Source organism: Cervus canadensis, chromosome 18 (assembly GCF_019320065.1).
Source record: "Cervus canadensis isolate Bull #8, Minnesota chromosome 18, ASM1932006v1, whole genome shotgun sequence".
NCBI lineage: Eukaryota > Metazoa > Chordata > Mammalia > Artiodactyla > Cervidae > Cervus > Cervus canadensis.
This window is the reverse complement of record NC_057403.1, coordinates 15,411,757-15,437,850: the sequence shown is the minus strand read 5'-3', so window position 1 is coordinate 15,437,850 and position 26,094 is coordinate 15,411,757. Positions and strand designations below refer to the sequence as shown.

Genomic DNA, 26,094 nt, shown 5'->3' with positions numbered 1-26,094 from the left:
AATGATTCCACTACTTTGGCCATCTGATGCAAAGAGCCAACTCATTGGAAAAGACCCTGATGCTGGGAGGAGAGCAGGAGGAGAAGGGGATGACAAGGGTGAAATGATTGGATGGCATCATCAAACTCAATGGACATGAGTTTAAGGTATCTCTGGGAGATGGTGAAGGACAGGGAAGTCCGGTGTGCTACAGTCCACGGGGTTGCTAAGAGCTGGACACGACTGAGCGACTGAACTATAACATGATTCCACTTATACAAAATGACTATCATAATCAAATTCATAGAGACAAAGAAAGTCGAATGGTGTTTGCCAGGGCTTGAGGTGGGGGACTTCTAGAAGTTATTATTTAAGGGGTACAGAGTTTTTAATAAGAAGAAAAAGTTCTAAATGGATAGAACTATCTAAATGGATAGTTCTAAATGGATAGTGAATGTACTTAATGCTACTGACCTGCAGTCTTAAAAATGGCTAAAATTATATATTTTATGTATTCTTCACATTAAAAAAATGGTAACAGCAAAAAACAACAACAAATCTTGTGAAAGTTACACTAAAATGCTAAACCCAGGAGAAGAAACTGTATTTGATTCAGAGATTGAGCTGTTACTCATTCTGCCACCTGTTTACTGTGTGCGTGTATTCAGTTGCTCAGTTGTGTCTGACCCTTTGCAACCCTATGGACTGTAGTCCGCCAGGCTCCTCTGTCCATGGGATTTCCCAAGCAAGAATACTGGAGTGGCTTGCCATTTCCTCCTCCAGGAGAGCTTCTCAACCCAGGGATGAAACCTTCGTCTCCTGCATTGCAGGAGGATTCTTTAGCACTAAGCCACCTCGGAAGCCCTGTAGTGGTCTCATTTGATATTCTGCCCACCGTGACCTCTCTCCATTTTCCACACGATTGTTAGAATAATCCGCGGAGAAAGATACAGTATAAGGCAAATGGTCACTTTCATTTCACGTGCAGCCTGAGGGGGTCACTTTTGCTGGAGTTGCCCCTGTTGGAGACCTCACACTGATAATTCCCTGTGTCTTTTCTGCTGACGGGGTCTATGGTGAGGGTGCTATTGTCCAGGGACAGTGTCATCCCCCTTGTGAGGAGGAGACTCTGGCCTTTGAAAAACCAGCGCATGTAGACCCCAGTCTCATCTGTGAGGCAAGTCAGGACCACGGGACCTTCATGTTCTGTGACTGTGGTGTTGCTGGCTTGGAGGGAGGGCCGTGCCACTGGGTCTGTGGAGAGACAGAGGGGTGACTGCTGAGAGTGGGTCAGGGGCCTGGGCCATGTTCCCTCTCAGAGATCTCAGCCAGCCCCGGGCCCCAGTGACCTCTGTAAAGGTGCCCCAGAGGATGGCCCTGAATCTGTGAACAAGGAATGAAGTCTGTCTTCATAGATGATCTGTAAGGAGAGGACTGTCCCTCCTCTCTTACCCCCAGGTACCCTGGGATGACCCCTGACCAGTCTCCCTGGACATCTCCGTAGTATCAGCACTGGGACCCTCTTCTCAGCCCATATGTCTAACATCCTCATCAAGTGGAGTTTGTTTGTTTTTTTTAAGTTAACTTTCCTGGACCTTTCCCCACAATTTTCCTTGACTATCAAAAAATTCAGGCACTTCCCTGGTGGTCCAGTGGCTAAGACATCACACTCCCAATGCAAGGGGCTCGGGTTTGATCCTTGGTCCGGGAACTAGATCCCACATCCTGAAACGAAGAGTTTTTGCGCCACAACCAGAAGATCTCACATGCCACAACTAAGACCCAATGCAGCCAAATAAGTAAATAAAAATACCTAAATTGAAAAAAATTCAAAAACCCAGCCTAACCTGCTCTCCATGCTGAGTCTCAGGGGAAGGACTGGACTCCACCCCTGCTCAGGCGCGGCTCTTGGGGCTGAGCCCTGGCCGGTGACCTGCTGAGAAACCCTGGCCTCAGGGAGCTGGGAATCATCCGCTCCAGTCAGCCCCGCCTGGGAGGCCAACACCCACCAGCGGCCCAGGTTCTCCGTGGTCGCTGGAGCCGGGACCCTGGGACAGGGTCTGGGGAGGGGCTTCCCTGTGGGCCTGAGCTTCTCTGTGAGGATGCCTCAGGCCAGGCCCCTACTGAGACCTGCAGGGTCTTCCTCAGGGTCATGGTCTCAGGGAGGGACCCAGGGGGGCTGCACTAAGAGTTCTCTCCCTCTGCTGAGTCCCTCCCATCAGACCGTCCTTCTTTCTGCACGGTGTTTGAAGGGTCCAGATCCCCTGAGTGGAATTCTGACCCATTGGAGTTCGTCTCCACTGTGTGTGTCCTGCACTAAATGTTCAAACTCCAACACGGGACATAATGTAGAGGGAGATGGAGGCACCATCAGGGTCTGTCAAAGCAGAATTCAACCGCTCCCCACCCCAACACCCCGAGGTAAGAGGAAGCACTCACGGTGTATGTGGAGGTGTCCAGTCTGTCTTTCTGTCTGTAAATCAAACTTTAAAATGAGCAGGGTGTAGGATCCTGTGTCTTTCTGGGTGATGTTCTGGATCAGCAGGGTTCCATTGGGGTAAAGTGTCTCCCGACCGCTGTGTGCAGGCCCTTTGGTAATTAAATTAGTGGCTACTCTGCGTGATGCAATTAGCTGGATGGTTTCTACCCTTTCTCCTCTGTACCAGGAATAGCGTAGAGTTTTCTCTGTCACGTTGTGGGCAAGTAGCAGGACATTGGATCCTTCTGTAGCAAGGGGTGGCACCGTTTCAATAGAGAGCTGGGTAGTGGTGGGCGGGGTCCAGAAAGTTAAGCGTGAGGCTAGGAGGGAAGAGAGAGAAATCAGTTAATATTCTGATCTTTGTGGGGGATGGGGAAATGGTGCCCTGGGTCCTAAGCTGGTCTCTTCATCCCTCAAGCCTTAGTGTGTGTGTGTGTGTGGTCAAGCTTAGTAGCATGACCCCCATCACTTCGGCCCCTCTGGGCTCTGTACTTCCTCTGTTTCCACAGTTTTCCCCCGGCTCACTCCTTCACTGCCCTCACACAACTGCTCACACTCAAGGGCCTCTTGGGAGATGTCCTTCCCCACCACCCCCACCCCCGACCAGCTGCTCTAAAGACCCTCCGTGTTCACTTGCTGACCCTTCCCTGCTCCATTTCGTGCATGATGCCTGTCAGCGCCTGACAGCACATTCTAGATCTCTCTGCTTGTCTGTCTTCCTCCCCACAGAGTGTAAGCTCTGTGAGGGCAGGGGTTGTCTGATCCTGCTTGAAACGCAGTGCCAGGACCAGGCTCCAGACATTGTACCTGGGGATGAAGGAATGAGAGGTTCCAGGAAATCCACAGCCTGGTTTTTTCAGTTTCTGAGGGTGCTGGGTAAGGACAATGTTTAGTGTCACGGTTAAGTGTTTTTCTGTAGTGACACCCAGACATAAGTTATTATTATTGTCATCAGTTTTCAACAGTTACTGCTCAGTGAAGAATAACTTGTAAAAGCTACACTAGTTGAAGTTTTCCTGCCCCTCACCAGTTCTAGTTCATGGAGCGTCTCCTGTGGCTGAGCCCCTCACCCTCCCCTGCTCCCCTGTCCTCTGCCCTCAGGTCTGAACAGAAGCACTCTGTCCCCTCTCAGAGCCCCGTATCTCCCAGTGATCCCACCCAGTCTCCTGTTCTCCCTGAAAACTGCCTCTGCCCACTCCCTGAAAATTGTCCCCGCTCACCTGCCAGCAGGAGCCTGTTCCAGGGGACCCACCGTCTGCGGGAAGGGCCTGAGGGGGGCTCCATGGTGCCTGCTGTCTGCTGTGTCCCTCTCTGTGAGGAGAACTTCTGCTCCAGAAACGCTCACAAGCCCTGCAGTCGCTGTGTGAGCTGTGCTTCCCCCTCTGTGCTGGGCCTCCTCCCAGGGAGGAGCACTAGCTAGTTCACAGGCCCGGGGGCGGGGTCTCTGCCCAGGCCCCACCCTCTCCCTCCCCTCTCATTCCCTGCCTGCTTTCTCTCCTCTTCCCTCTTCCCTTTCTGTTACATTTCATTTGCCTGGGAAGCGATGCTGTTTCTGCCTTTGGCAGCTTGACTTCTCACCCTAGACACAGGCACGTACGCAGTTTCCCCACTGTTGGGGAGAGCACCTCCCTGGGGCTCCTGTCCTGGGCGTTACCCAGTAGGTCTCAGTTGCTGGGTGAGTCAGCCGCCCTGCTTCCACAGTCTCCGGCCTCATGTTCTCCTTCTGGCTTTTCGCTGCCGAGCAGGAGGCTGGGTGGTTGGGGAGGAGGTGCATCGGGAACTCTAGTCAGAGGGACAGTGTCCCCACGGTGCATGGGAACCACCTGTGGCGCTTCATGAAGACTTTGAACCCCCCAGAGGGACCTTAGGAAAGCTGCTTCAGCAGCCACACAGGTCACATGCTTGCCCAGCCTGGCTGAGACTCCAGAATGTAGGGTGGGAGCAGACTCTCCCCAACGTGGATGCACAGGGAGGGTCTGCAGATCCTGTTAAAATGCAGAGCCTGACTCAGCAGGGGTGGGGTGGACCTGAGAGTCTGCATCTAACAAGCTCTCAGGTGATGCTGACCATACTGGACAGTGGAGCACACTTTCTATAGCAAGGCTGATGGTGACAAGTCAACTGAGAGGCCGCCGCCCTCCCCCCAGTGGCCGCCTCTGCCGTGTTCTGGTCTGGGGTCTGCCAGCATGACACAGAGACCCCAGGATCTCGGAAGCAGGATATTATTTCCCTTTGTAACACTGGTGTAACACTTCCCTGGTGGCTCAGCTGGTAAAGAATCCGCCTGCAATGCAGGAGCTCAGGGTTCAATCCCTGGGTGGGGGAGATCCTCTGGAGGAGGGCATGGCAACCCACTCCAGTATTCTTGCCTCGAGTATCAGATGGACAGAGGAGCCTGGCGGGCGACAGCCATGGGGTCGCAAAGAGTCAGAGGCGACTGTCACGTTGAGGGTCTCCCCAGGGTTCTCAGAGGCTGTGAGAAGGTTGTGTTCTATTCCCATCGGAAGCCTCCAGAAAAGGACTGAGGGGCTGGAAAGGGGGCGTGAGTAACGCCGGGTGAGAGGGATCCTCCTTCTTTCTCCTTGGGGGTCCAGTGGGGCCACAGCTTCCAGGGGACAGACACCGAAGACCTGAAGGTATAGTAGTTGCTAATGGTGTGAAGTGGGCCCACGCCTGGCTGTATGGAGGAGGTGCTGGAGTCCAGTGTGGGGGGCGTGGAGAGCGAGGAGGACGGTGGACTGAGGTGACGCCGGTGAGGGTCTGACTGCTGGGCTGAGGGAGGTCCGAGACCCTTGGGGAGACTCGAGGCCGTGGAGGAACTCTGCTGCCCTCTGGTGGACAGGGGAGGAAATGCAGCAGGCCCCACACCACGCGGTTCTGCCTAACATCATGGATTATCGAGGGTCGTTGTTGCTGTGTCGGAGAAGGCAATGGCACCCCACTCCAGTATTCTTTCTGGAAAATCCCATGGACGGAGGAGCCTGGCAGGCTGCAGTCCATGGAGTCGCTAAGAGTCGGACACGACTGAGCGACTTCACTTTCATTTTTCACTTTCATGCATTGGAGAGGAATGAAGGCAATGGCACCCCACTCCAGTATTCTTGCCTGGAGAATCCCAGGGATGGGGGAGCCTGGTGGGCTGCCGTCTATGGGGTCGCACAGAGTCGGACACGACTGAAGTGACTTAGCAGCAGTAGGAGCAGCAACAGTTGTTGCTGTGAACGGCCTTTCTCTAGTTGAGGAGCGTGGGCTTCTCATTGTGGTGGCTTCTCTTGTTGCGGAGTTCCCTGCCTGAATTTCCTTATTATTATTAAAAATGATAATGTTTTTTGTACTTTTGGTCGCGCTGGGTCTTTGTGGCTGCACTCAGGTTTTCTCTCGTTGCGGTGAGCAGGGGCTACCCTTCGGTGCGGGGCACATTGCGGTGGCGGTCTCTGGTTGCGGAGCAGAGGCTCTAGGGCACGCGGGCTTCCGTAGTTGTGGCTCTCGGGCTCAGTGGCTGAAACACATGAGCTTAGTTGCTCTGAGGCGGGTGGGATCCTCCCGGCCCAGGGATCAAACCCGTGTCTCCTGCATTGGTGGGTGGATTCCCAACCTCTGGACCACCAAGGCAGCCATGGATGGTAGTCTGGGCAGAGACATTTGCTTGCAGAGAAGGCAGATCTGTATCCAGAGTACCTGCCTGTCCCAGTAAGAACAGAAGGCTGCCCTTTTATCACGGAGAAGGTTCACTGTAATCAGCCTGCCACCAGGTAACTGGCTGATCACCCTGGGGTGCAGTGCCCTACCTGAGGCCCGGCGGGTCTCGGGGCTGACAGACTGGGCCCTCAGCGGTGGCTGTAGCCAGGTCAGCCTTGGTGAGTAGAAGTCTGTGTTGCTGAGTCCACGTATGACTTGCATCCTCACTGCCGTGGCCACTACATTCGTGAGCCCACCAGTCGAAGGCAGGGGTAGCTGGGGAAAGAGGCTGACTGGGGCTTCCCTGGTGGTCCTGCCGTTGAAAATCTGCCTGGCAGCACAGGGGATGTGGGTTCGATCCCTGGTCTGGGGCAACTAAGCCCGTGTGCCACAACTACTGACCCTGGGCCCAGAGCCCACGGGCTGCAACTACTGAGGACCGAGCACCCTAGAGCTTGTGCTCTGTAACAAGAGAAGCCACTGCAGTGAAGAGGAGCCCCCACTCACTGCAACTAGAGAAAGCCCGCGCACAGGAGTGAAGACCCAGCGCAGCCAAAAATAAGTAAATAAATGTTTAAAAAAAAAAAGGAGGCTGACAGGTGTCCACAGAACAGGTCATTCTATCCACTTGATTATTTAAATCTCCTGCTGAGGTGAACGGTGAGCATTCAGAGAGGTTTATCCATATATTTCTGTCCCAGATCTCCTTGACACCAATTTTCTAGTCATGTTCTTAACCAAATCCCTGACGGCCCAGCCAAGCCATTGGCCACAGCATCAGTGTATAATCACACCTCTGGCCATTCCTCCTTCCAAGTGAAATGGACAGTCAGGTGCCTTGTCTGAAGTTCCTTCCCCTGCCCCCCCCCCCACCCCCCAGAGGATTTCTCTTTGCTCTGGCTTTCAGAGAGGTTTCAGGAAGGGTCTATCGTGCCGAAGTTTTTTCCTTTCACGTGGTGTCTGCACATCCAGCAGAACTCTCTGTAAACCAGCCCCAAGTTTTCTCTTTTGCCATTGATTGATCAGCGGGACTTCTCCAGGGGGCCACAGGTGTGGCTCAGAGAGAGAGGCCAGGTAACAGGAGAGGGTTCCATGGTTCTTGGGCTACTACTTCTTTGTTAATTTAGTTTTGGCTGCGCTGGGTCTCTGTTGCTGTGCACGGCCTTCCTCTAGTTGTGGTGCGCGGGCTTCTCCTTGTGGTGGCTTCTCTTGTTGCAGAGTACAGGCTCCAGGCCCTTGGCCTTCGGTCCTTGAGGCCACAGGTCTAATTGCTCTGAGGCATTCGGGATCTTCTCGTACCAGGGATTGAACTCATGTCCCCTGCCTTGGCAGGCGGATTCTTAACCACTGGACCACCAGGGAAGTCCTGGGATTATTATTCAAAGATACAACTCAGGAACAGGCTTTCCAGGTGGCACTAGTGGTAAAGAACCCACCTGCCAATACAGGAGACATTAAGAGACACAGGTTTGATCCTTGAGTCAGGAAGATTCCCTGGAGGACGGCATAGCAACCCATCCCAGTATTCTTGCCTGGAGAATCCCAAGGACAGAGGAGCCCAGCGGGCCACAGTCCATAGGGTCACAGAGTCAGAGCCGACTGAAGGGACTTTGCATGCACGCACGCATAACTCGGGAACAGCCAGATGGAAAGAGGTATGGGGACAAGAAGACAAGGCATGAGGAAAAGCGTCAGACATGATTTAGTGAGTAAACAACAAGAATATACCATTGTCTATATGTACTACATCTTCTTTACCCATTCTGCTGTTGATGGCCACTGAGGTGGCTTCCATGTCCCGGCTATTGTAAGTAGTGCTGAAAAAGATACATACACCCCCAAGGATTCTGCGTCTTTTAGCTAGGAATTGACTGAGGGATACTGACTTTTTTTTTCTTGATTTTATTTGCCTTTTGTTCACGTGATTTAGAGCTCTTTCACGTATACGGGTCAAGTAAGCATTTGTTAGACTTCCTGTTTCTTTCATTTCAGTTAGCCAGGGCCTTTGTTCTCTGTTGAGTCAGACTCTTCTGATGGCATCATTGACTCTACTGTCCATTATGGGGAGCACGGCCCACCTTGCCTTTGGTGCTTAAGTACTGGCTCAGTAGACATGAATTTGAGTGAACTCTGGGAAATAGTGGAGGACAGAGGAGCCAGGTGTGCTTCAGTCCATGGGGTCACCAAGACTTGGACACGACTTAGCAACTGAACAACAAACGCCTCTTAGACCTGCTGCCTCTCGAGCCAGTTACCCCCATTGCATTGAGGTTTCCCACTTCTGTGGCAGCGGTTCCCACTGTAATTTCTGAGCTCCAGAGAAGAGTCATCGCAGAGCTAGCTCTTCAAGGCTGCTGGGGCTTCCTTACAAAATCATATCTCACTGTCGTGGTGAAAGCTGTGTGCTCTGAACTCTCCCAGGGTATTGGTGAGAAGGTCTCAAATGATAAATCCATACAGCATTCCAATCTAAGTCTTTAGATCCCTGTCTCTGAGTAAATGGTCTCTTCTCTGGTGCAGAGACCTCCTTGTGTTTCCATCAAGATAAACATAGATAGGCGGAAAACTTAGCAGTAACCTAGTGAGCTGAGTGGGAAAAACTCAGAGGTATTTTTCTCTGAGAAGGCCGTCAGGGGCTCAACCCAGAAGCCCCAGAGGAGCCCCGAGAGGGGAGAGAATACCTCACACAGAGTCCCAGGTGCTCCTGGAATAACTGAGGGGAATAAGCCAGATAAGGAGATGCTCTCGACCTCTGGTCAGCCATGACACAGTCAGTCTGGAGGGTCCCCCTCTGGGGTGTCTGTTTTCCTCAGGAATAGCCTAAGCCATGAGGTCTTGTGTGTGTGTGTTTTACACCAAGTATGTTTTATTTATCTGTTCAGTTTTCGCTGTGCTGGGTCTTCGTTGCTCAGGTCTTTCCCTAGTTGCGGTGCTCGGGCTTCTCACTGCAGTGGCTCCTCTTGTTGCAGGCCATGGGCTCTGGGGCACGTGGGCTCAGTAGTTGTGACTTCCGGGCTCCAGAGCATAGGCTCGATAGCTGTGGAGTGCATGCCTGGTCGCCCCGCGGCATGTGGGGTCTTTCCCGATCAGGGATCGAACCCATGTCTCCTGCAATGGCAGGTGGATTCTTCACTACTGAGCCACCAGGGAAGCCCAGGATCATTTTAAAGCAAAGGCACGTCTATCGTTTTGTCTAAGGATGGTGGTTACTCTCCTCCCCAAGTTATTCTGTGTCCATGCCTGGGAAATTCCATGGTGGGCTCCAGCCACGGGGTCACAGAGAACCGGACATGACGGAGCGCACCAGGCTCATGGTGCTGCTGCTTCCCCGTCACTGCAGTCCTGTCTGACTCTCTGTGACCCCATGCACTGTGGCCATCAGGCGCCTCTGTCCATGGGATTCTCCAGGCAAGAACACTGGGGTGGGTTGCCATTTCATCCTCCAGGGGATCTTCCCGACCCAGGGATTGAACCCTTGTCTCTTACATGTCCTGCATTGGTGGTTGGGTTCTTTACACCACTAGCACCACTTGGGAAGTCCAAGGCCATTAATTACTACTGCCAATTAAAAAAATAAAGTATTTATTTATTTTATATTTGGCTGATCTTCATTGCTTCATAGTCTTTTCTCTAGTTGTGGAGAATGAGGGCTCTCTCTCTGGTTGTGGTGGGTGGGCTTCTCACTGTGGTGGCTTCTCTTGTTGCAGAGCACAGGCTCAGTAGTTGTGACGGATGGCCATAGTTGCTCCACGGCATGTGGGATCTTCTTCCACCAGGGAATCAACCAGTGGCCCCTGCCGTGGAAGATGGATTCTTTACTGCCCCTGCAGTGGAAGATGGATTCTTTAACGCCGGGGAAGTCCCCTGTGTGCTGACTTTATTGCTGCTTCCAGTGGTCTTGGGATGGAGGCACACAGCAGAGGGCCAGAGGAAATCAGGGGCTGAGGAGGGGAAAGACAGCACATGTTCCAATTGCTTGGAAGTGAGGGAAATGAGATGACAGGCTAATTCTTAGTATAATTAATAAAGGAAAGTTATCCTGGTTGGAAGAGCTCTGACTCTCTGAGGGGCAGAAAAAGGGACAGGGAACAAGGAGGCGGGACGTGTAGGAGAGATTTCTACATACCTGACCTCATGGAGACTGTGCGAGTGAACACTGGATCAGGCATGGGGTGCACTGGAGCCATCTGTGTCGGCAGTGTGGTGTGTCCCTAGTGAAGAGTCCAGCAGACCTTTTACTCATGAAATCATCTTCTCTCCTTCTCTCCCAGAGGAAGACAGGCAGGTCCTCCAGGCAGGTTGGGGCAGTGACCTGTGGCTCTAGGTGGACGCACTTTGTCAGCAGGTGTGCACATGAATTGATTGAGCTCTCAGATCCCAGGATCCAATACCTCTGGACTTAGAAACAGGCTTAGTCTGACTCCCTGTTGAGCAATTTCTATTTCTTCTGCCTGTAAAGAAGGCAATGCAGAAAGCAGTACCAACTGTGAGGCAGCATGTTGATATCTGATACACACTATTTATTATAAACATAGAGCAATTTTTACAAATCATTCAGAAATGGCCTCAGCCAGGCAAAATTAAATTATGCAGAAGTGCTTGTATGAGGGGAGGTGTACACAGTCTGTATCAGGGTGAGAAAACCCTGAAAGAGGTACCTGAGTACAGAGCGCTCCCAGCCACCCGTCTCGGAGGCCAGTTCCACACAGCATGAGGTCCGACATGAAGGTGGAATAAAGCCTTTCTCTCAGCAGCCCAAGGAGGCCCCATCTGTGCAGAAGGCTGGTGGGAAGCAGGTGCACCTCTCCTCCTCCCGTCCTCCCTTTCCGTGCCGACACATTGGGTCCCGTGCACCCCATTGGAGAAGAATTCCAGAGGCTCTTCAAGAAACCCAGGGCTGAGTCATAATCTGCACCTTGTGTCCTAAGGAGCGTGCGCACCAGTGCGGCCTCCTGGGCTGTAAACAATGCAAATCGCACAAGGGGCCGTGTTCCCTTCAGGGCGCTCCTGCTTCTCAAGAAGGTGTCCTGAGAAGGTAAGCGGGGCAGATGGACAGAACAGGCACAGGCAGGAACACGGAAGAGAAGGGGGTTGATGACTGGCCTGAGATGCCTAGGAATGGAGTGAGACCCATTTCTGGCCGTGGAGGTAGACAACTGCTACTTCTTATTTTCTGTGCAGAGCCCCTGACACAAAAGGCTTAGGGAGCTCATGGCCAGAGGGACATGAGGGGCTTTGGTAGGTTCTTCCCCCTGAAGTGGTCAGATTGGCTTATGTAACAAATTAAACAAAACCCCTTTCACATAAACAGGCAGTTAGAAAAATTAAAATGGCAGAATGTCTCAGAAGGAAGGGAATAAACAACCAATACCCCCAAATTGTACATTCTTTGACCATTATTTAAATAATCTCTGCAGGGTGACTTTCTGAGTCCTTTTGCCAATCCCAGCAGATTGCATCTGGTAAGAGCTGACTGCCCCATAACCCGATGACCCCTGAATGTCCGGGCATTGCTTTGAATAAAGCCCATAGCATTACTAAAACAGCATGTGTGGTTTTTTTGTTTGTTTGTTTTTGCAGTTTCCATCAAGATACACTTAGGAATGCTGAGAAGTTGTTTTCTAGTTGCTTCTAGCGGGTTCTCTGAAGGCATGCTTTCAAAGGTTTCGATGGTATTCTAGCTAAGTAGTAAGTTGCTTAGTTCCTGATCCTGCAGGTAGACAACCCTGAAAGCAGACAAATGTGTAGAACTTCCCAGCTCAGAGCTGGTCATGTATGTGTCTTCCTGTGAATGGCGGGTTCACATCGGGCTTCAGAGTGCAGAAGCTCTTCGTTTTCCTTCTCCTTGCTCTTCTTTTCTGGCACAGACATTTCAGTGGATAAGAAATAATTCTCCAGGTTATGGCAAATTCATGTTAGACTCCAATAGGACTGAGCTGGGAAGGAATGAATGTGTTCTGAATACACAAGTTTACAACTGGTCTAGGGGCAGAGGTTCTGGCAACTTTCTCCCAAGGTCCGCTTTGCTACATTTCAATGACGAGGAAGTTTTGGTTTCCTACAGATCTCCTCGTGGATGTGCCTTTTCATCCACTGACACTGAAGGAAGGGGCTGTGACCAGGCAGCATGGAGGAGCCTCATTAGGGGTGGAAGGAGCTGGGAGAAGACTCTCTCCTCATTTTCCCTGAGGGCAGAGCGATCCCCTGGGGATGGGGGTGAGAAGCTTGGAATAAGTCAACAGTGCAACAAGCAGGACAGGTTCCATTACTGTTTTTTCACTTCTGAATAAATGGTTTCTGTATGTATTGGAGATGGGGAGGCTGCAGTTGCTTTTTTGTTTAATTCCTGGGCATTGAAGTTCAGGGAGGAATATTCAACTTCATTAACCTGAAAGGCATGAGCAGCAGTCAGTTAAATCAGGATCAGAGGCCAGACCCTTACCTTGTCCAGGTTGACTCAGCACCCATGCTCTTACCACTTTGAAACTTTTAGCTTCAGAGAAAGGCTTTTATTACCTATTTTCTCTGCTTAGTAACATCCTATTGAATAATCATTAGAACATTATGGATGATTATCGAATTCTACAATGGAATATGATGGCACAGCAATAAGAATAAATAGACAATAAAGGCAGACAACCATATGAATGAATCTTGCAAACCAATTTTGAATGAAAGAAGCCAGACCCATGTACACTGTGTGTTTCATCGTTATATAAGCACATAATCAAGTAAAAGTAATCCCATGCATTTTAAGTGAAGATAGTCTTACTTTTCAGAGGGAAGTAACTGGAGCATTGTGTGTCTGTGTGTACGTGTGTGTGTGTGTGCGTGTTGAGGGGCGTTGATTTTTTTAAAATGATTGGGTACTGTTTACATAGATATGAACAACTTGTGGAAACTTACACACTGTTAAAATTATTAGGTTGGTCAGAAAGCTCATTCATGTTTTTCCATAAGATCCCACGGAAAAACTCAAACAAACTTGGGTCAACCCAATACGTATGATTGAAGCATTTTTCAGTTTATATGTGTATTCTGTTGAAGATTAAGATGAGGAAAATTCAGTAAAAGTATTAGAAGGGAAAGGAATCAAGACCTCAGGTCTATAACACTGGAAATTATCATTTGTCAGTAACACCAGAGTCAGCCTGGAGGCAGAAGAGGGAGAATGATCTAGTGCCTTTCTTGCTCTGGCCACTGTGCTGAGTGCTTTACCTTTGTTATGTCATTTAATTCCTTGATCTCCTCTGTGAAGTAGGCAGCACACCCATTTTACAGAGGACTCAGCTGAGGCCCTATGACGTTAAGTTACTTGTCCATGGACCCAGCTGTGATCAAGTACAGTGAGGTGGACTCATGGGAGTAATGCTTCTTTGTAGCTGCAATGAGGAACTCTGACCCAAACTTGATTTCCCATTTGTGTCTACAAGACTAACCCATTCTACACAGAGATATTTCCATGAGAAAAGGAGCCAGTGAAGCTGGCTGTGCTTACCTTTTCAGGTGAACTGTCAGAGTGAGTTGACCTGGGGAAACACAGGAGAGTCATCAACCCATGAAAATGCAGAGTTGCCTTATGGCCTCAGAAAGGACTGTTCCTAAAGCTGATGTGACTTCTAGCTGAAGGAGGTGGCAGGTGGTGGGAGGGTGGGGGCCCATGATTAAGACTTAAGGATTTCTCTTCCCTCAGTCTGTGGTCCAGACCCCAGTGCATTAGACCGAGTTGGTGGTGGGGCGGGATGGGGGTGTTGAGGGGAGGCCTCAGTGCACTTCTGAAGATTTCTGCCAGTTCACAAGGCCTGAGTTTTGCCCACGTATGTCTCACAGGTGTGTGTCTAGGCAGCAGGCTCCAGAGGCAGGTGGGCTGAGGCCCACAGCACCCAGAGCACCAGAGGCAGGGAAAGCCTCACCATAGGAGATGTCCCCATCCATAACAGAGGCAGGAGGGGGAAGGAGGTAGGATGAGGAAAGGGCTCCTGGAAGCTCGGCCATCTCACGGCTGCCTGGCTTGTGTGGCCTCAGAGGGGCCATGTGTCTGGGGACTCTTCCATGAGTAGGAAGGAGGTGAGGACCTGTTCCAAACTGAGGGTGAGGACTGAGATCACCTCTCATATTTCGGAAGGTAGGGATTCCCTGGTCATTCAGGGCACGTGGTGGAACAAACCAGTTCTCACTGAGTGAGTGGCTCTACTCACTGTGGTTGTGATCTGAGGATTTGTGCCCTGTGAGATCGCACTGGTCAGTTGCCCTAAATAAATATCAGACACAGTGACTACTATTCCCAGGCACAGGGTCTTTGCTCCTTGAATTAGGAAGCACAGTGTCGGCATGATTCCGTGGGGCTCCTCCGTGTTCATCTTTACCTTGGTTGGTCCTCTTTCTTCCTAGGACCTCTGTCTTCAATCTACCCATTACCCTCTGTCGTGTTTACTCCTCTCTGGTTTACTGGCTCTTCAGAACATTTATGGCCATTCATCTCAACTGCTTCTTGTTACGAAAAACGCCGCGGGAGGAAAAAAGCCGCCTCTAAGGGCCGGTGGTAAAGGCCTTTATTAAACGTCGCTCTCGGGCAGAACTCCCGGGGCGAGCAGAACTCCCGGGGGCGGGTGAGTGAGGAGACAAAGGGAGTCTGCGAGGTATGAGGGGTGGGGAGGGGTTTTATAGTCAGGGCCGGCGTCCAAGCCAGGTCTTCCCATATAAGGAAGAAAGCGCGGGCTACAGCGGCGGTTGGTGTCCAAGGGCTCCGTGTTGGCACCTGATTGGACCAGGCTGCAGGGGGCCGGCCCATGGAAGTTTAGCCAGCCTCCGGAATTTGCCTTGAGGCACTTTTCCGGGGCATGCCTCAACATGCCCGACCTTTCATCCTGGCCTTTTTGTTATAGGACAAGGGGCGGCGGTTCTCTCTGGCTATTTCCTGCTGAACGGGGGCGACGAGGGGTAGGGGTGGCCGGGATGACAGGGAGCGTCTGCCGTTAATTTTGTCACAGAGTGTTTGTTGGAAGCCTTTGGTACTGCTGTCGCAACACCATCAGCTGGACCGTGTTGAGCCGCTGTCTTTCGGTTGGGTGGCTGTGGTCCGGTTTAGCTCTTCATAGGTCTCTCCATTTGTTAAGATCCAGGTGACTTGAAAAGGCTGGTGGGGGTTTTGGTAGGTGTGCCCCCCTTTTTCCAGGACCCCCAGTACCCCCAGAGTAACCCAGAGTAGAGAGTCCCGCATTGTTCTGAGGTTGGGGTGAAGGGGGTGTGGCGGACAACCAGCCCCGTGGGTCTCGTAGGGATGGAGCTGGTAACCAGGTCAGGGTGTCCCAAGGGAATAGCACCCCAGGAATAGGAAGCAGATGGCTAGGTATGTGAGGGCCAGGGACAGTCGAAGAGTGGAGGACCAATCGTGGCGGGCCGCGGCCGCTAATCCAATGGCAAAAAGTATGGCCAGAGCTGTGATTGTTAGCAGCCACAGCGGGTGATGCCAGGTCAGCATCGGATATCGGGATGTGGTCCCTTAATTATTTTGGGATCGACGACAGAGGGGTTCGGGTGATGGTCAGTTTGGTCGGCCCCGTGAGGGTGGAGCGGTAGGAGTAATTGGGAGGAAGGGCCTGGGCCGGGGCCACCCCTGTCTCTGGGAGACCCAGGGGAGCTCGTTTGAGCCGGGTCAGGTGATACCAGGGCTCGTGTCCCAGAAGTTTGGCTGTCGTGGGAGTGGTGAGGATTACAGTATGGGGCCCCGTCCAGCGAGATTGTAGCGGGCGAGGACTCAAGGCTTTTAGCAGTACCTGATATCCCGGGGCCAGAGGCTGAGTTGGCCCCTCGTCGTCTGTCGGTTGTGGCAGGACCCGGTCTGCGTGTTCTCTCAGCAAGGATCGTAGGAGGGAGAAGAGGGGGAGTAGGGCAACGAAGAAAGCGGGTTTAATTGTGGAGAGCGACTCACGGAAACTTGCTGATTGTCCAAAAATACCAGGTGAAACTGTTGGAGCCTGGATTTGCTGAGGTCAGAGAGAAATCTAGAGGCTAAAAGATCGCCAAGGCGATGAGGTGAGAAGATGGTCAGGGGCTGACCATGAATCAGCTTTTTAGCATCAGCATACAATGTTGCCGCTGCCGCTAGGGCCCGCAGGCAGGGGAACCATCCCCTGGCTGTGGGGTCAAGTTGTTTGGATATGTAAGCAATAGGCAGCAGTTCGGGGCCAATCAGTTGAACCAAGGCTCCAAAGGCTATCCCTCCCTTTTCATCAGTGTATAGATGGTGTGGATAGTTGGGATTTGGGAGAAAGAGAGGGGGTGCAGCCAATAGGGTTGAGCGTAAAGCGTGGAAGGCCTTAGTCACTTCGGTGGGGGAAGACAGCGGTCCTGTGGGAGCCTCTTTAGCAGCGGCACATAGGGGTTTGGCCAGGGTGGCGTAATTCAGGACCCAGTGTTGGAAGAACCCCGTCAGTCCTAGGAAGGACAATATCTGGTCTCCGTTGGCTGGAGGACAGATGGACCTGAGGAGGCTACACCGATCTGCTGTCAGGGCCTTAGTGGTAGGGGTGATTTGGAAGCCTAGATAGACAACAGAAGTCTGAGTCAGTTGGGCCTTGGATTGTGAGGCTCTGTAACCCTGGGAGCCGAGGAAATTAAGAAGAGTTGCAGAATGTTGTTGGGAGGTTTCTTCTGAGGGGCTGCAAAGGAGCAGGTCGTCTACATATTGGAGGAGGGTGCTAGGGCGGAGTGAGCATCTGGCCAGGTCTCGGGACAGAGCCTGTCCGAAGTAGTGGGGACTGTCTCTGAACCCTTGAGGGAGTACGGTCCATGTGAGTTGTGTGGTCAGCTGGGTGTCGGGGTCAGTCTAGGTAAAAGCAAAGAGGAATTGGCAGTCGGGGTGGAGTGGGATGGTAAAAAAGGCATCCTTGAGGTCAATAACGGTGAAATGAGAGGTTTTGGGAGGTATGGAAGAAAGGAGGGTGTAGGGGTTAGGGACAAGTGGATGGGCAGGGACCACCGCCGAGTTGATCAGGCGGAGATCCTGCACTAGCCGGTAGTCTCCTGAAGCCTTTTGAACAGGGAGGATGGGCGTGTTACAGGGGGAAGTCGTGGGGATCAAAAGACCCTGTCCTCTGAGACGGTCGATGATGGGCTTTAGTCCCCTGAGGTTATGAGTAGACAAAGGAAACTGGGGCCTGGCTGGGAAGCAGGTGGGGTCTCTTAGCCGGATGAGGACTGGAGGGTGGTGCCGAGCCACCACCGGGACTCGGGTGTCCCAGACCTCAGGATTAACAGAAGAGGTTGGAGGGTCAACAAGTAACATTAGGAAGGCCCCTGATGTGGGAGCCGATCCTGGAGTTAGGTGAAGAATGGCCTTTAGCTTAGCGAGTATATCTCTTCCTAAGAGAGGAGTAGGGCAGGAGGGGATGACCAAAAAGGAGTGGGTAAATAGGCAGGAATCTAATTGGCAGGACAGTGGTTAGGTTTGGAGCGGACACGAGGGTTGGCCGTCAATGCCCATAACCGAAACCTGGGAAGGACGTAAAGTGCCCCCGAAAGAGGGAAGGACTGAATAGGTAGCCCCCGTATCAACTAGAAAGTTGATAGACTTACCCGCTACCTGGAGCGTTACCCTGGGCTCGGCTTGGGTTATCGGGGTTCCCGAGTCTGGGCGGCGTCAGTCATCATTGGAGCTCAGCAGCTCGAAGGCCGGAGGAGGGCAGGAGGTCTCCCTGGGGCGCTCTGGTCCCCGGCCCCTAGAGGTCGGGGCCCGAGAGGCCTGGGGACAGTCACTAGCCCAGTGTCCTCACTGTTTGCACAACGGGCACGGCTTGGAAGGAGGCCGCGGATTGGGGCACATCTTGGCCCAGTGTCCTTCTTGGCCGCACTTGAAGCAGGCCCCCGGAGGGGGGTTTTGGGACCCCGAGCCCGCCGCCGGCCGCAGGGCCGCTACTAAGGCCTGGGTTTGTTGGTTTAGGAGGCTTGCCTGAAATTTGGCCTCTTGCTTGAGCCTTGCCTTTCGGCTGGCCTCAGCAGTTTCTTCACGGGCGTTATAAACTTTAAAGGCCATTTTTACCAGGTCTCGAATAGGGGTCTGAGGGCCATCCTTGGCCTTGGCCAGCTTTTTTCGGATGTCAGGTGCGGATTGGGAGGTAAAATGATTGGCCAAGGTAGCTGCCCCAATGGGGGACTCAGGGGACAGTCTGGTGTATTGAACAAGGGCCTCAGTCAGCCGATTAAGAAACATGGCTGGGTTTTCGTCGGGCCCCTGAGTCACATTTAGTTTGAGGAGGTTTACTACCTTATGAGAGGACGTTTCCATTCCATCGAGGATACACTCTATCATATAGCGTACCTGCAGCTGGCTGCCACCCCCTTCTTGGTAGTTCCAATCAGGGTTGGTGTCAGGAACTGCCTGAGCTCCCGGGGGGCTCTAGGGGGAGGGGTTGGCACAGAGCCGCTGGTCGGCCTGAGCCTTGGCTGCCGTCCAAATGGCCTGCCTCTCTTCGGGGGTGGTGGTAGATCCCAGGATGACATATATGTCCTGCCATGTTAAGGCATAGGCGCGGGTCAGACCAGTAAACTGCTTAATGTACTGAGTGGGGTTGGAGGAAAAGGATCCCAGCTTGGCCTCAATCTGTGCTAAGTCCTGGAGAGAGAAGCGGACGTGGACCTGGGCCAGGCCATCGGCTCCGGCTACTTGTCGCAGGGGGAGTAGCCGGGCTGGGGGAGGGGGAGGGGAGGCACCTGGAGGGTTGCTGTGGGAGCGAGTGTGGGAGCTAACCGGAGAAGGGGAGGGAGTGACGAGGGGGAGGGGAGGATACAAGATAGGGTTAAGGGCCGGAGGATCTGGGGCCAGCGGTGGAGCCTCGGGGGCGGAAGCAGGAGCAAAAGAGGCCGGAGTAGGGTTAGAGGGGGAGGGGTTAGGAGGGGCTGGAGAGGAGGGGGAGGAGGTAGGAGGGGCCAGAGTGGAAGGGGAGGGGGCAGGAACCGGAGAGGAAGGGGTGGGGGCCGTGGGAGATGCATAGGGAGGGGAGGCCACCAGATCTTCTGGGGGAACAGAGAAAGCAGAGGACTCAGAGACGGGAGGAGTTGGCTTGGTCCGGGAGGGTGGAGTCGGGGGGGCCATGGTGAGTAGGATTTGGCTGGGAGCGCACGTGGTGCACAGGGTGGGGCGAGAGCGCAACGCCCAAAAGGCCTGAACATAGGGGTCCTCAGACCATTTTCCCATTCTCCGGCAGTAATTATCTAAATCACGGAGGACGTCAAAGTCTAATGTCCCTGTGGCTGGCCATTGTGAGCCATTATCTATGGAATACTGAGGCCAGGCCTGTGAACACAGAAAAGTGAGCTGCTTGGGGCGGATATATCCCTTTAGTCTTAGGGTCCGCAGGTTAGCCAGCAGGCACTCTAAGGGAGTGGAGTACTGGGGATCGGGTTTGGAGGCTGTCGATCCCATGGCGACCACAGGGCATGGAGGCAACCCCCGCTGTCCGAACGTCTTCGGACGAGTCAAGGGGAGCCGGAGGCCCGTGTAGTTGCGGGGAACGTCTTCCTCCCGACCGCAGGGACCCGGAAAGGCCGAAGCCGGCGGTCTACTCAGCCGCTGGGGACGTCTCCCCACCAGCTGGTGACCGGAAAGGCCGAAGCCAGAGGCCGAAGCCGGAGGTCTACTCAGCTGCTGGGGACGTCTCTCCACCAGCTGGTGACCGGGAGAGCCCAGTAAGTGCGCACCCGTTACTGGGCCCTAGGAGGTGGTCGCCAGGGAGGGCAGGCCCCAAAGCCGAAGGGACTTACCCCGTATCCTGCCGTCCGGGGGGGTTGGTCAGCCACCTGGGTCAGAGGCTTTCGCGGCGGTGGAGCTCAAGGGGGCCTCAACGGCGAGTGCCGGGGGCCCTCACCTCGGGCCTCACGTTGGGGCGCCAGATGTTAGAAAAAATGCCGCGGGAGGGAAAAAGCCACCTCTAAGAACCGGTGGTAAAGGCCTTTATTAAGCGTCGCTCTCGGGCAGAACTCCCGGGGGCGGGGGAGTGAGGAGACAAAGGGAGTCTGCGAGGTATGAGGGGTGGGGAGGGGTTTTATAGTCAGGGCCGGCGTCCAAGCCAGGTCTTCCCATATAAGGAAGAAAGCGCGGGCTACAGCGGCGGTTGGTGTCCAAGGGCTCCGTGTCGGCACCTGACTGGACCAGGCTGCAGGGGGCCGGCTCATGGAAGTTTAGCCAGCCACCGGAATTTGCCTTGAGGCACTTTTCCGGGGCATGCCTCAACATCCCCGACCTTTCACTTCTATTTCTACCTGGACATCTTTCCACTTTTGTAGGTAGATGCTGGTTATTTCTCACTTTCTTTATTGCCCAGGAGGGCTTGGGTTGTTCCTGCTTTTCTTAGGTTCTCTTCCAGTCCTGTCCCTCCCTCCTCCTGCTCTTGTGGTCGACAGAGCACAGGTCTCCCTTCCTCCTGCTCCTCCTTTCACGTCCGCATTAGTTTTCCTTCTTGGACCTTGGTTTCCCTGCCTGGGACAGAGGAACACAATTGGCTCTGCCCCCTCTAAGCCAGATGGAGGTGGGAATAGCCATGTCCAAGAGACAGGGGGTTACAGGAAACATGAAGACCAGGGAAGAGGAGACCCATAAGAATCAGTGCCGAGAAGCAGGATGACTGAGAAGCAGATCTAGGCCAGAGACAGAGACGAAGTCTCCTTCCCTCTCCCAAGCAGGGCAGTCAGCCTCGAAGAAAGCGGAACAAGAGGAAAGGTGGCATACCGTCTAGTTTCTCTGATGTACAGAAAATACATCAGGGCTGCTATCAGAGCCACCACAGCCACGATGCCGACAATGGCACCAGCTGAGAGGTCAGAGGAACTTTCGGGTGTCGGCTTATCTGTTGTGGAAAGAAAAGAGAAGAATGAATGAATGAAGGCGACATTATTTTACAGTGTGAGGGGCTCAGGAAATAACTCAATATGAAATAAATACTCTCTGCTTGTTCCTCCAAGGTATAAACTTTCTGTGGAAGGTTGCTGTGAGGTGAGTAACCGCCTATATCCTTGCGATTTTTTCCTCTCTGATTGTATTTCTAGGTTGGTGACCACATTCCTCAATTCCAACCTGGCTTTTCTGCACTCATATGTTTGAAGTCTTTGGAAATGTAAGAAGGACTGATGATGGTTATTTTTGTATGTTATCACTTCCCATCTTTTCATGGTTACATCTTTACCTGGGTACCAGGTATGGCTGCCCATGAATATACAGGTGCATTACAAAAGGTGTCTTACAAAAGTGTGAGTTCCTGAGTCATGTCTGATTCACTGTGACCCCATGGAGTGTAGCCTGCCAGGCTCCTCTGTCCATGGGATTTCCCAGGCAAGAATACTGGAGTGGGTTGCCATTTCTTTCTCCTGGGGATCTTCCTGAACGGGGTCCTCTCGACCCAGGGATCGAACCCGGGTCTCTTGCGTTGCTGGCCGACTCTTTACCATCTGAGCCATTGGAGGTGTCTTATGCTTGGGACTTAAATGATGGAAGGCCCTCTGAATTCACTATCCCTTTTCACAGAGACCACCCTTCACACAGCTTTCCAGCAGGAATATGAAATCAATCCCAATTCTGTGAGACATAAATTTTTGTGTGTGATGGGTGACTTTTAATTCAAGGGCTCCTTGCCAGCTTTGCAGATATCTCTTAGAACTGCACTGCAGCCTGAAACTTCCTCCTTCCTAGGGACCCAATGTGCATCCTGCTCTGAGGACCCTCCCAGGCTCCTCCCACTCCTGCCTCACTTTCCTTCACAGGCATTTTCCGCAAGGCATGTCTTAGATGTCTAATCCCATCCTGGCTGCATCTCATGGAATGAAATTATCATACTAGACATGAAACCTTGTACTCAGCCCCCCTGTTTCCTTTCTTCCATATTTAGGAAGTAACATGTTCCTGTGGATCTTTGTGCTTTCCCTCCCCACATATATAACACCTTTTGTCTGTTTCTTCTTTTTCACTTCAGTGGTCCTCACCGTTCAACTCAAGACTGAAAATCAGTGCTAATGTGAGCTCATGATGTACATACTCTGTGCCAGGCTCTGTGCTATATATTTGCCAAATATCTCATTTAATTCATATAATAACCCAGTCAGATAGACATTATTTCCATTTTATAGATGGAAAATCTGAGGTTTACAGTGGTGGAGAACCTAAAGCCATGTGGCTAATGAGATGTGGATCGAGAGTCAAGTCGTCCGAGGAACACCTGACTGTATACAGCCTAATGAAGTCAAGAAGGCCCCCTGGAGAAGGAAATGGCAACCCACTCCCATCTTCTTGCCTGGGAAATCCCATGGACAGTGGAGCCTGGTGAGCTATAGTCCATGGGGCCTCAAAGAGTTGGACAGAACTTAGTAACTAAACATCAGCAACAACAATGATAATAGTAATAATTATAGCAGCTAAATTGTTTGGAAAATGTTCCCCATGTTGATGTATTGCTAAGGGTTTAGTTGAATCTTACATTAAATCTGTGAAAAAATGCCATAAAGAAGGTTCTTTTATTGCAGTTCTCCCTTGAGGACTCTGAGGCTGAGAGAAGTGAAGAATCTCGTGCAAGAATTTATAATTGTAAATGCTTATATTAAAAGAAGGATCTGAAGTCAGCAACCTAAATTTACAACTTGAGGGACAAGAATAAAAACTAAACCCAAAGCTAGCAGAAGGAAGGAAATAATAATAATTAGAATGGAGATAAACAAATTAGAGGATGCAGAAACAGTAGATTGAATCAACAAAACTAGTATTTTGTTCTTCAAAAAGATTAACAAAATTGACAAATCTTTAACAAGATTGACTAAGAAAAAAAGAGAAGATTCAAATTATAAAAATCAGAAATGAATGTGGAATCATTACTACTAATTCTACAAAAATAATACAAAGTATAAGAGTCCTAGGAATAATCCTATGCCAACAAATTGGATCATCTGTGAAATGGACAAATTCCTGGATACATGAGAGCTACGAAGATGTAATCATAAAGAAATAGAATATATGAACAGACGTATAAAGTAAGGAGGTTAACTAAATAAAACCATTTGAAAGAAACCCACTAACCTTTTAGGATAAAACACTCAAAACTGGGAAATAAAGGAAACCACCTCAACATAATAAAGGCCATATATAAAAATCCCACAGCTAACATATCCTAAATGGTGAAAGAGTGAACATTTATTTTCTGAGATCAGGAGCATGACAACAATGCCTGCTGTTTCCAACTCTATTCAAAATAGTATTGGACATACTAGCCAGAGGGATTAGGCAAGAAAAAGAAACAAAAGACATCCAAATTGCAAAAGAAGAATAAAATTATTTCTGTTTGCCATTGACATGACCTTATATGTAGAAAATTATAAAGATTTCCCAGAAAACTGTTAGAACTAATAAACAATTCATCAAAGTTGAAGGGCACTAAATCAACATGTAAAGATCAGTTGCTCTTATATACAATAAAATATTCAAAAAGGAAGTTAAGAAAATTTTATTCTATTTTGATATGAAAAATAATATCAAAAGAACAAAATACTTAGGAATTAACAAGGAAGGTGAAAGATTTATACATTTAGGAGTTATAAATAAGCACTACTGAAAGAAATTAAAGAAGATGTAAACAAGAGGAATGGATAAAGAAGATGTGGTACATATATGTACCATGGAATATTACTCAGATATTAGGAGAATGCAATAGTCCCATTTGCAAAAACATGGATGGACCTAGAGAGTCTCATACTAAGTGAACCAAGTTGGACAGAGAAAGACAAATACCATATGCTATCACTCATAAGTGGAATCTATTTTAAAAAGTGATACAAATGAACTTATTGACAAAACTCAAACAGACTCAACATATTTAGAAGACAAACCTATGGTTACCAAAGGGGAAATGTGTGTGTGTGGGAATAAATGAGGAGCATGGGGTCAACATATACATACTACTATATATAAAATAGATAACCAACAGGGACCTACTGTATAGCATGGGGAGCTCTACTCAATATTCTGTAATAATCTATATGGCTAAAGAGTCTGGAAAAGAATGTATATATGTATACGTATAACTGAATCACTTTACTATACACCTGAAACTGACACAAGATTGTAAAATAAACTCCAATAATTTTTTTTAAAAAAGAGACAAATGGCCAATAATCACATGAAAAGATGCTCCACATCACCAGTAATTAGGGGAATGCAAATCAAAACCACAGTGAGATATCACTTCTTACCCTTTAGAATGGTTGTGGAAAAAAAAAAAAAAGCAAACAGAAAACAAGAAGTGTTTGCAAGCATGTGTAAAAGTTGAAACTTTTGTGCATTGCAGGTGAGAATGCAAAATACTACAACCACCATGGAAAACTACATGGTCATTCATCAAACAGTTGGACAAACAATTGCCATTTGATCCAGTGATTCCACTGGTGGTTGTGTGCCCAAAAGACTGAAAGCGGAACTTCCCTAGTGGTCCAGTGGTTAAGAATGCACCTTCTAATGCAGAGGACATGGGTTCAATCCTTGGTCAGGGAACTAAGGTCCCAGATGCCTCGGAGCAACTAAGCCCGAGAACAGGAGAATCCATGTGCCTCAGCAAGAGAAGCCATCACACTGCAACTAAAGAAAGCCTGCACACCAGAATGAAGAGCCCGCACGCTGCAATGAACACCCAGCACAGCCACAATAAAAAAGATTGAAAGCAGTGATTGAACAGATACTTAGAAACCCATGTTGATGGTAGCATATTCACAAAAGGTGGAAACAATTTAAAAGACAATCAACTCATGAATGATCAAATGTTGTGTATAGATACAAGGGAATATACTTCAGCCTTTCAAAAGAATGAAACTCAGACATATGCTAAAATATGGATGGGACCCTGAAGACATAATGCTAATAAGTGAAATAAATCAGACCCAAAGGGATAATTATAATGTTATATGATTCCACTACTTTGGCCATCTGATGCAAAGAGCCAACTCATTGGAAAAGACCCTGATGCTGGGAGGAGAGCAGGAGGAGAAGGGGATGACAGAGGATGAAATGGTTGGATGCCATCATCAAACTCAATGGACATGACTTTAAGCAGTCTCTGGGAGATGGTGAAGGACAGGGAAGTCCGGTGTGCTACAGTCCACAGGGTTGCTAAGAGCTGGACACGACTGAGTGACTGGACTATAACATGATTCCACTTATACCAAATGACTATCATAATCAAATTCATAGGGACAAAGAAAGTAGAATGGTGTTTACCAGGGCTTGAGGTGGGGGACTTCTAGAAGTTATTGTTTAAGGGGTACAGAGTTTTTAATAAGATGAAAAAGTTCTGAATGGATAGTGGCAATGTGAATGTACTTAATGCTACTGACCTGCAGTCTTAAAAATGGCTAAAATTATATATTTTATGTATTCTTCACATTAAAAAAATGGTAACAGCAAAAAACAACAACAACGAATCTTGTGAAAGTTACACTAAAATGCTAAACCCAGGAGAAGAAACTGTATTTGATTCAGAGATTGAGCTGTTACTCATTCTGCCACCTGTTTACTGTGTGCCTGTATTCAGTTGCTCAGTTGTGTCTGACCCCTTGCAACCCTATGGACTGTAGTCCGCCAGGCTCCTCTGTCCATGGGATTTCCCAAGCAAGAATACTGGAGTGGTTTGCCATTTCCTCCTCCAGGGGAGCTTCCCAACCCAGGGATCAAACCTTCGTCTCCTGCATTGCAGGAGGATTCTTTACCACTGAGCCACCTCGGAAGCCCTGTAGTGATCTCATTTGATATTCTGCCCACCGTGACCTCTCTCCATTTTCCACACGATTGTTAGGATAATCCACAGAGAAAGATATAGTATAAGGTAAATGGTCACTTACATTTCACATGCAGCCTGAGGGGGTCACTTTTGCTGGAGTTGCCCCTGTTGGAGACCTCACACTGATAATCCCCGTTGTCTTTTCTGCTGACGGGG

General features: G+C 50.3%; 2 protein-coding genes and 1 long non-coding RNA gene across 8 annotated transcripts in view; 1 reads left to right on the top strand and 2 right to left on the bottom strand.

The window, feature by feature from the left end:
- The window catches only part of LOC122420196 (carcinoembryonic antigen-related cell adhesion molecule 7-like), a 320,198-nt gene that overhangs the window by 177,486 nt on the left and 116,618 nt on the right, over positions 1–26,094 (bottom strand). The window contains exons 1-2 of one of the 4 annotated variants that reach the window (XM_043435064.1): positions 3,679–3,851; positions 2,419–2,778 (exon numbers count right to left, since the gene is read on the bottom strand). The exons of 2 other annotated variants lie outside the window; for them this stretch is intronic. In XM_043435064.1, the coding sequence (XP_043290999.1) occupies positions 2,419–2,778; positions 3,679–3,742 (424 nt within the window). In that variant the 5' untranslated portion in view covers positions 3,743–3,851. Of the gene's footprint in view, positions 1–2,418; positions 2,779–3,678; positions 3,852–26,094 lie in introns of those variants that run through there. One more of the 4 variants, XM_043435061.1, reaches the window with a different exon arrangement.
- The window catches only part of LOC122420213 (carcinoembryonic antigen-related cell adhesion molecule 6-like), a 75,456-nt gene that overhangs the window by 19,482 nt on the left and 29,880 nt on the right, over positions 1–26,094 (top strand). The gene's annotated exons all lie outside the window — the stretch shown is intronic.
- LOC122420228 lies at positions 12,416–16,002 on the bottom strand. The gene is made up of 3 exons (XR_006263233.1): positions 15,913–16,002; positions 13,635–13,665; positions 12,416–12,524 (listed from the first exon to the last, which is right to left on the bottom strand). It is a non-coding gene; the product is annotated as an uncharacterized LOC122420228 (long non-coding RNA).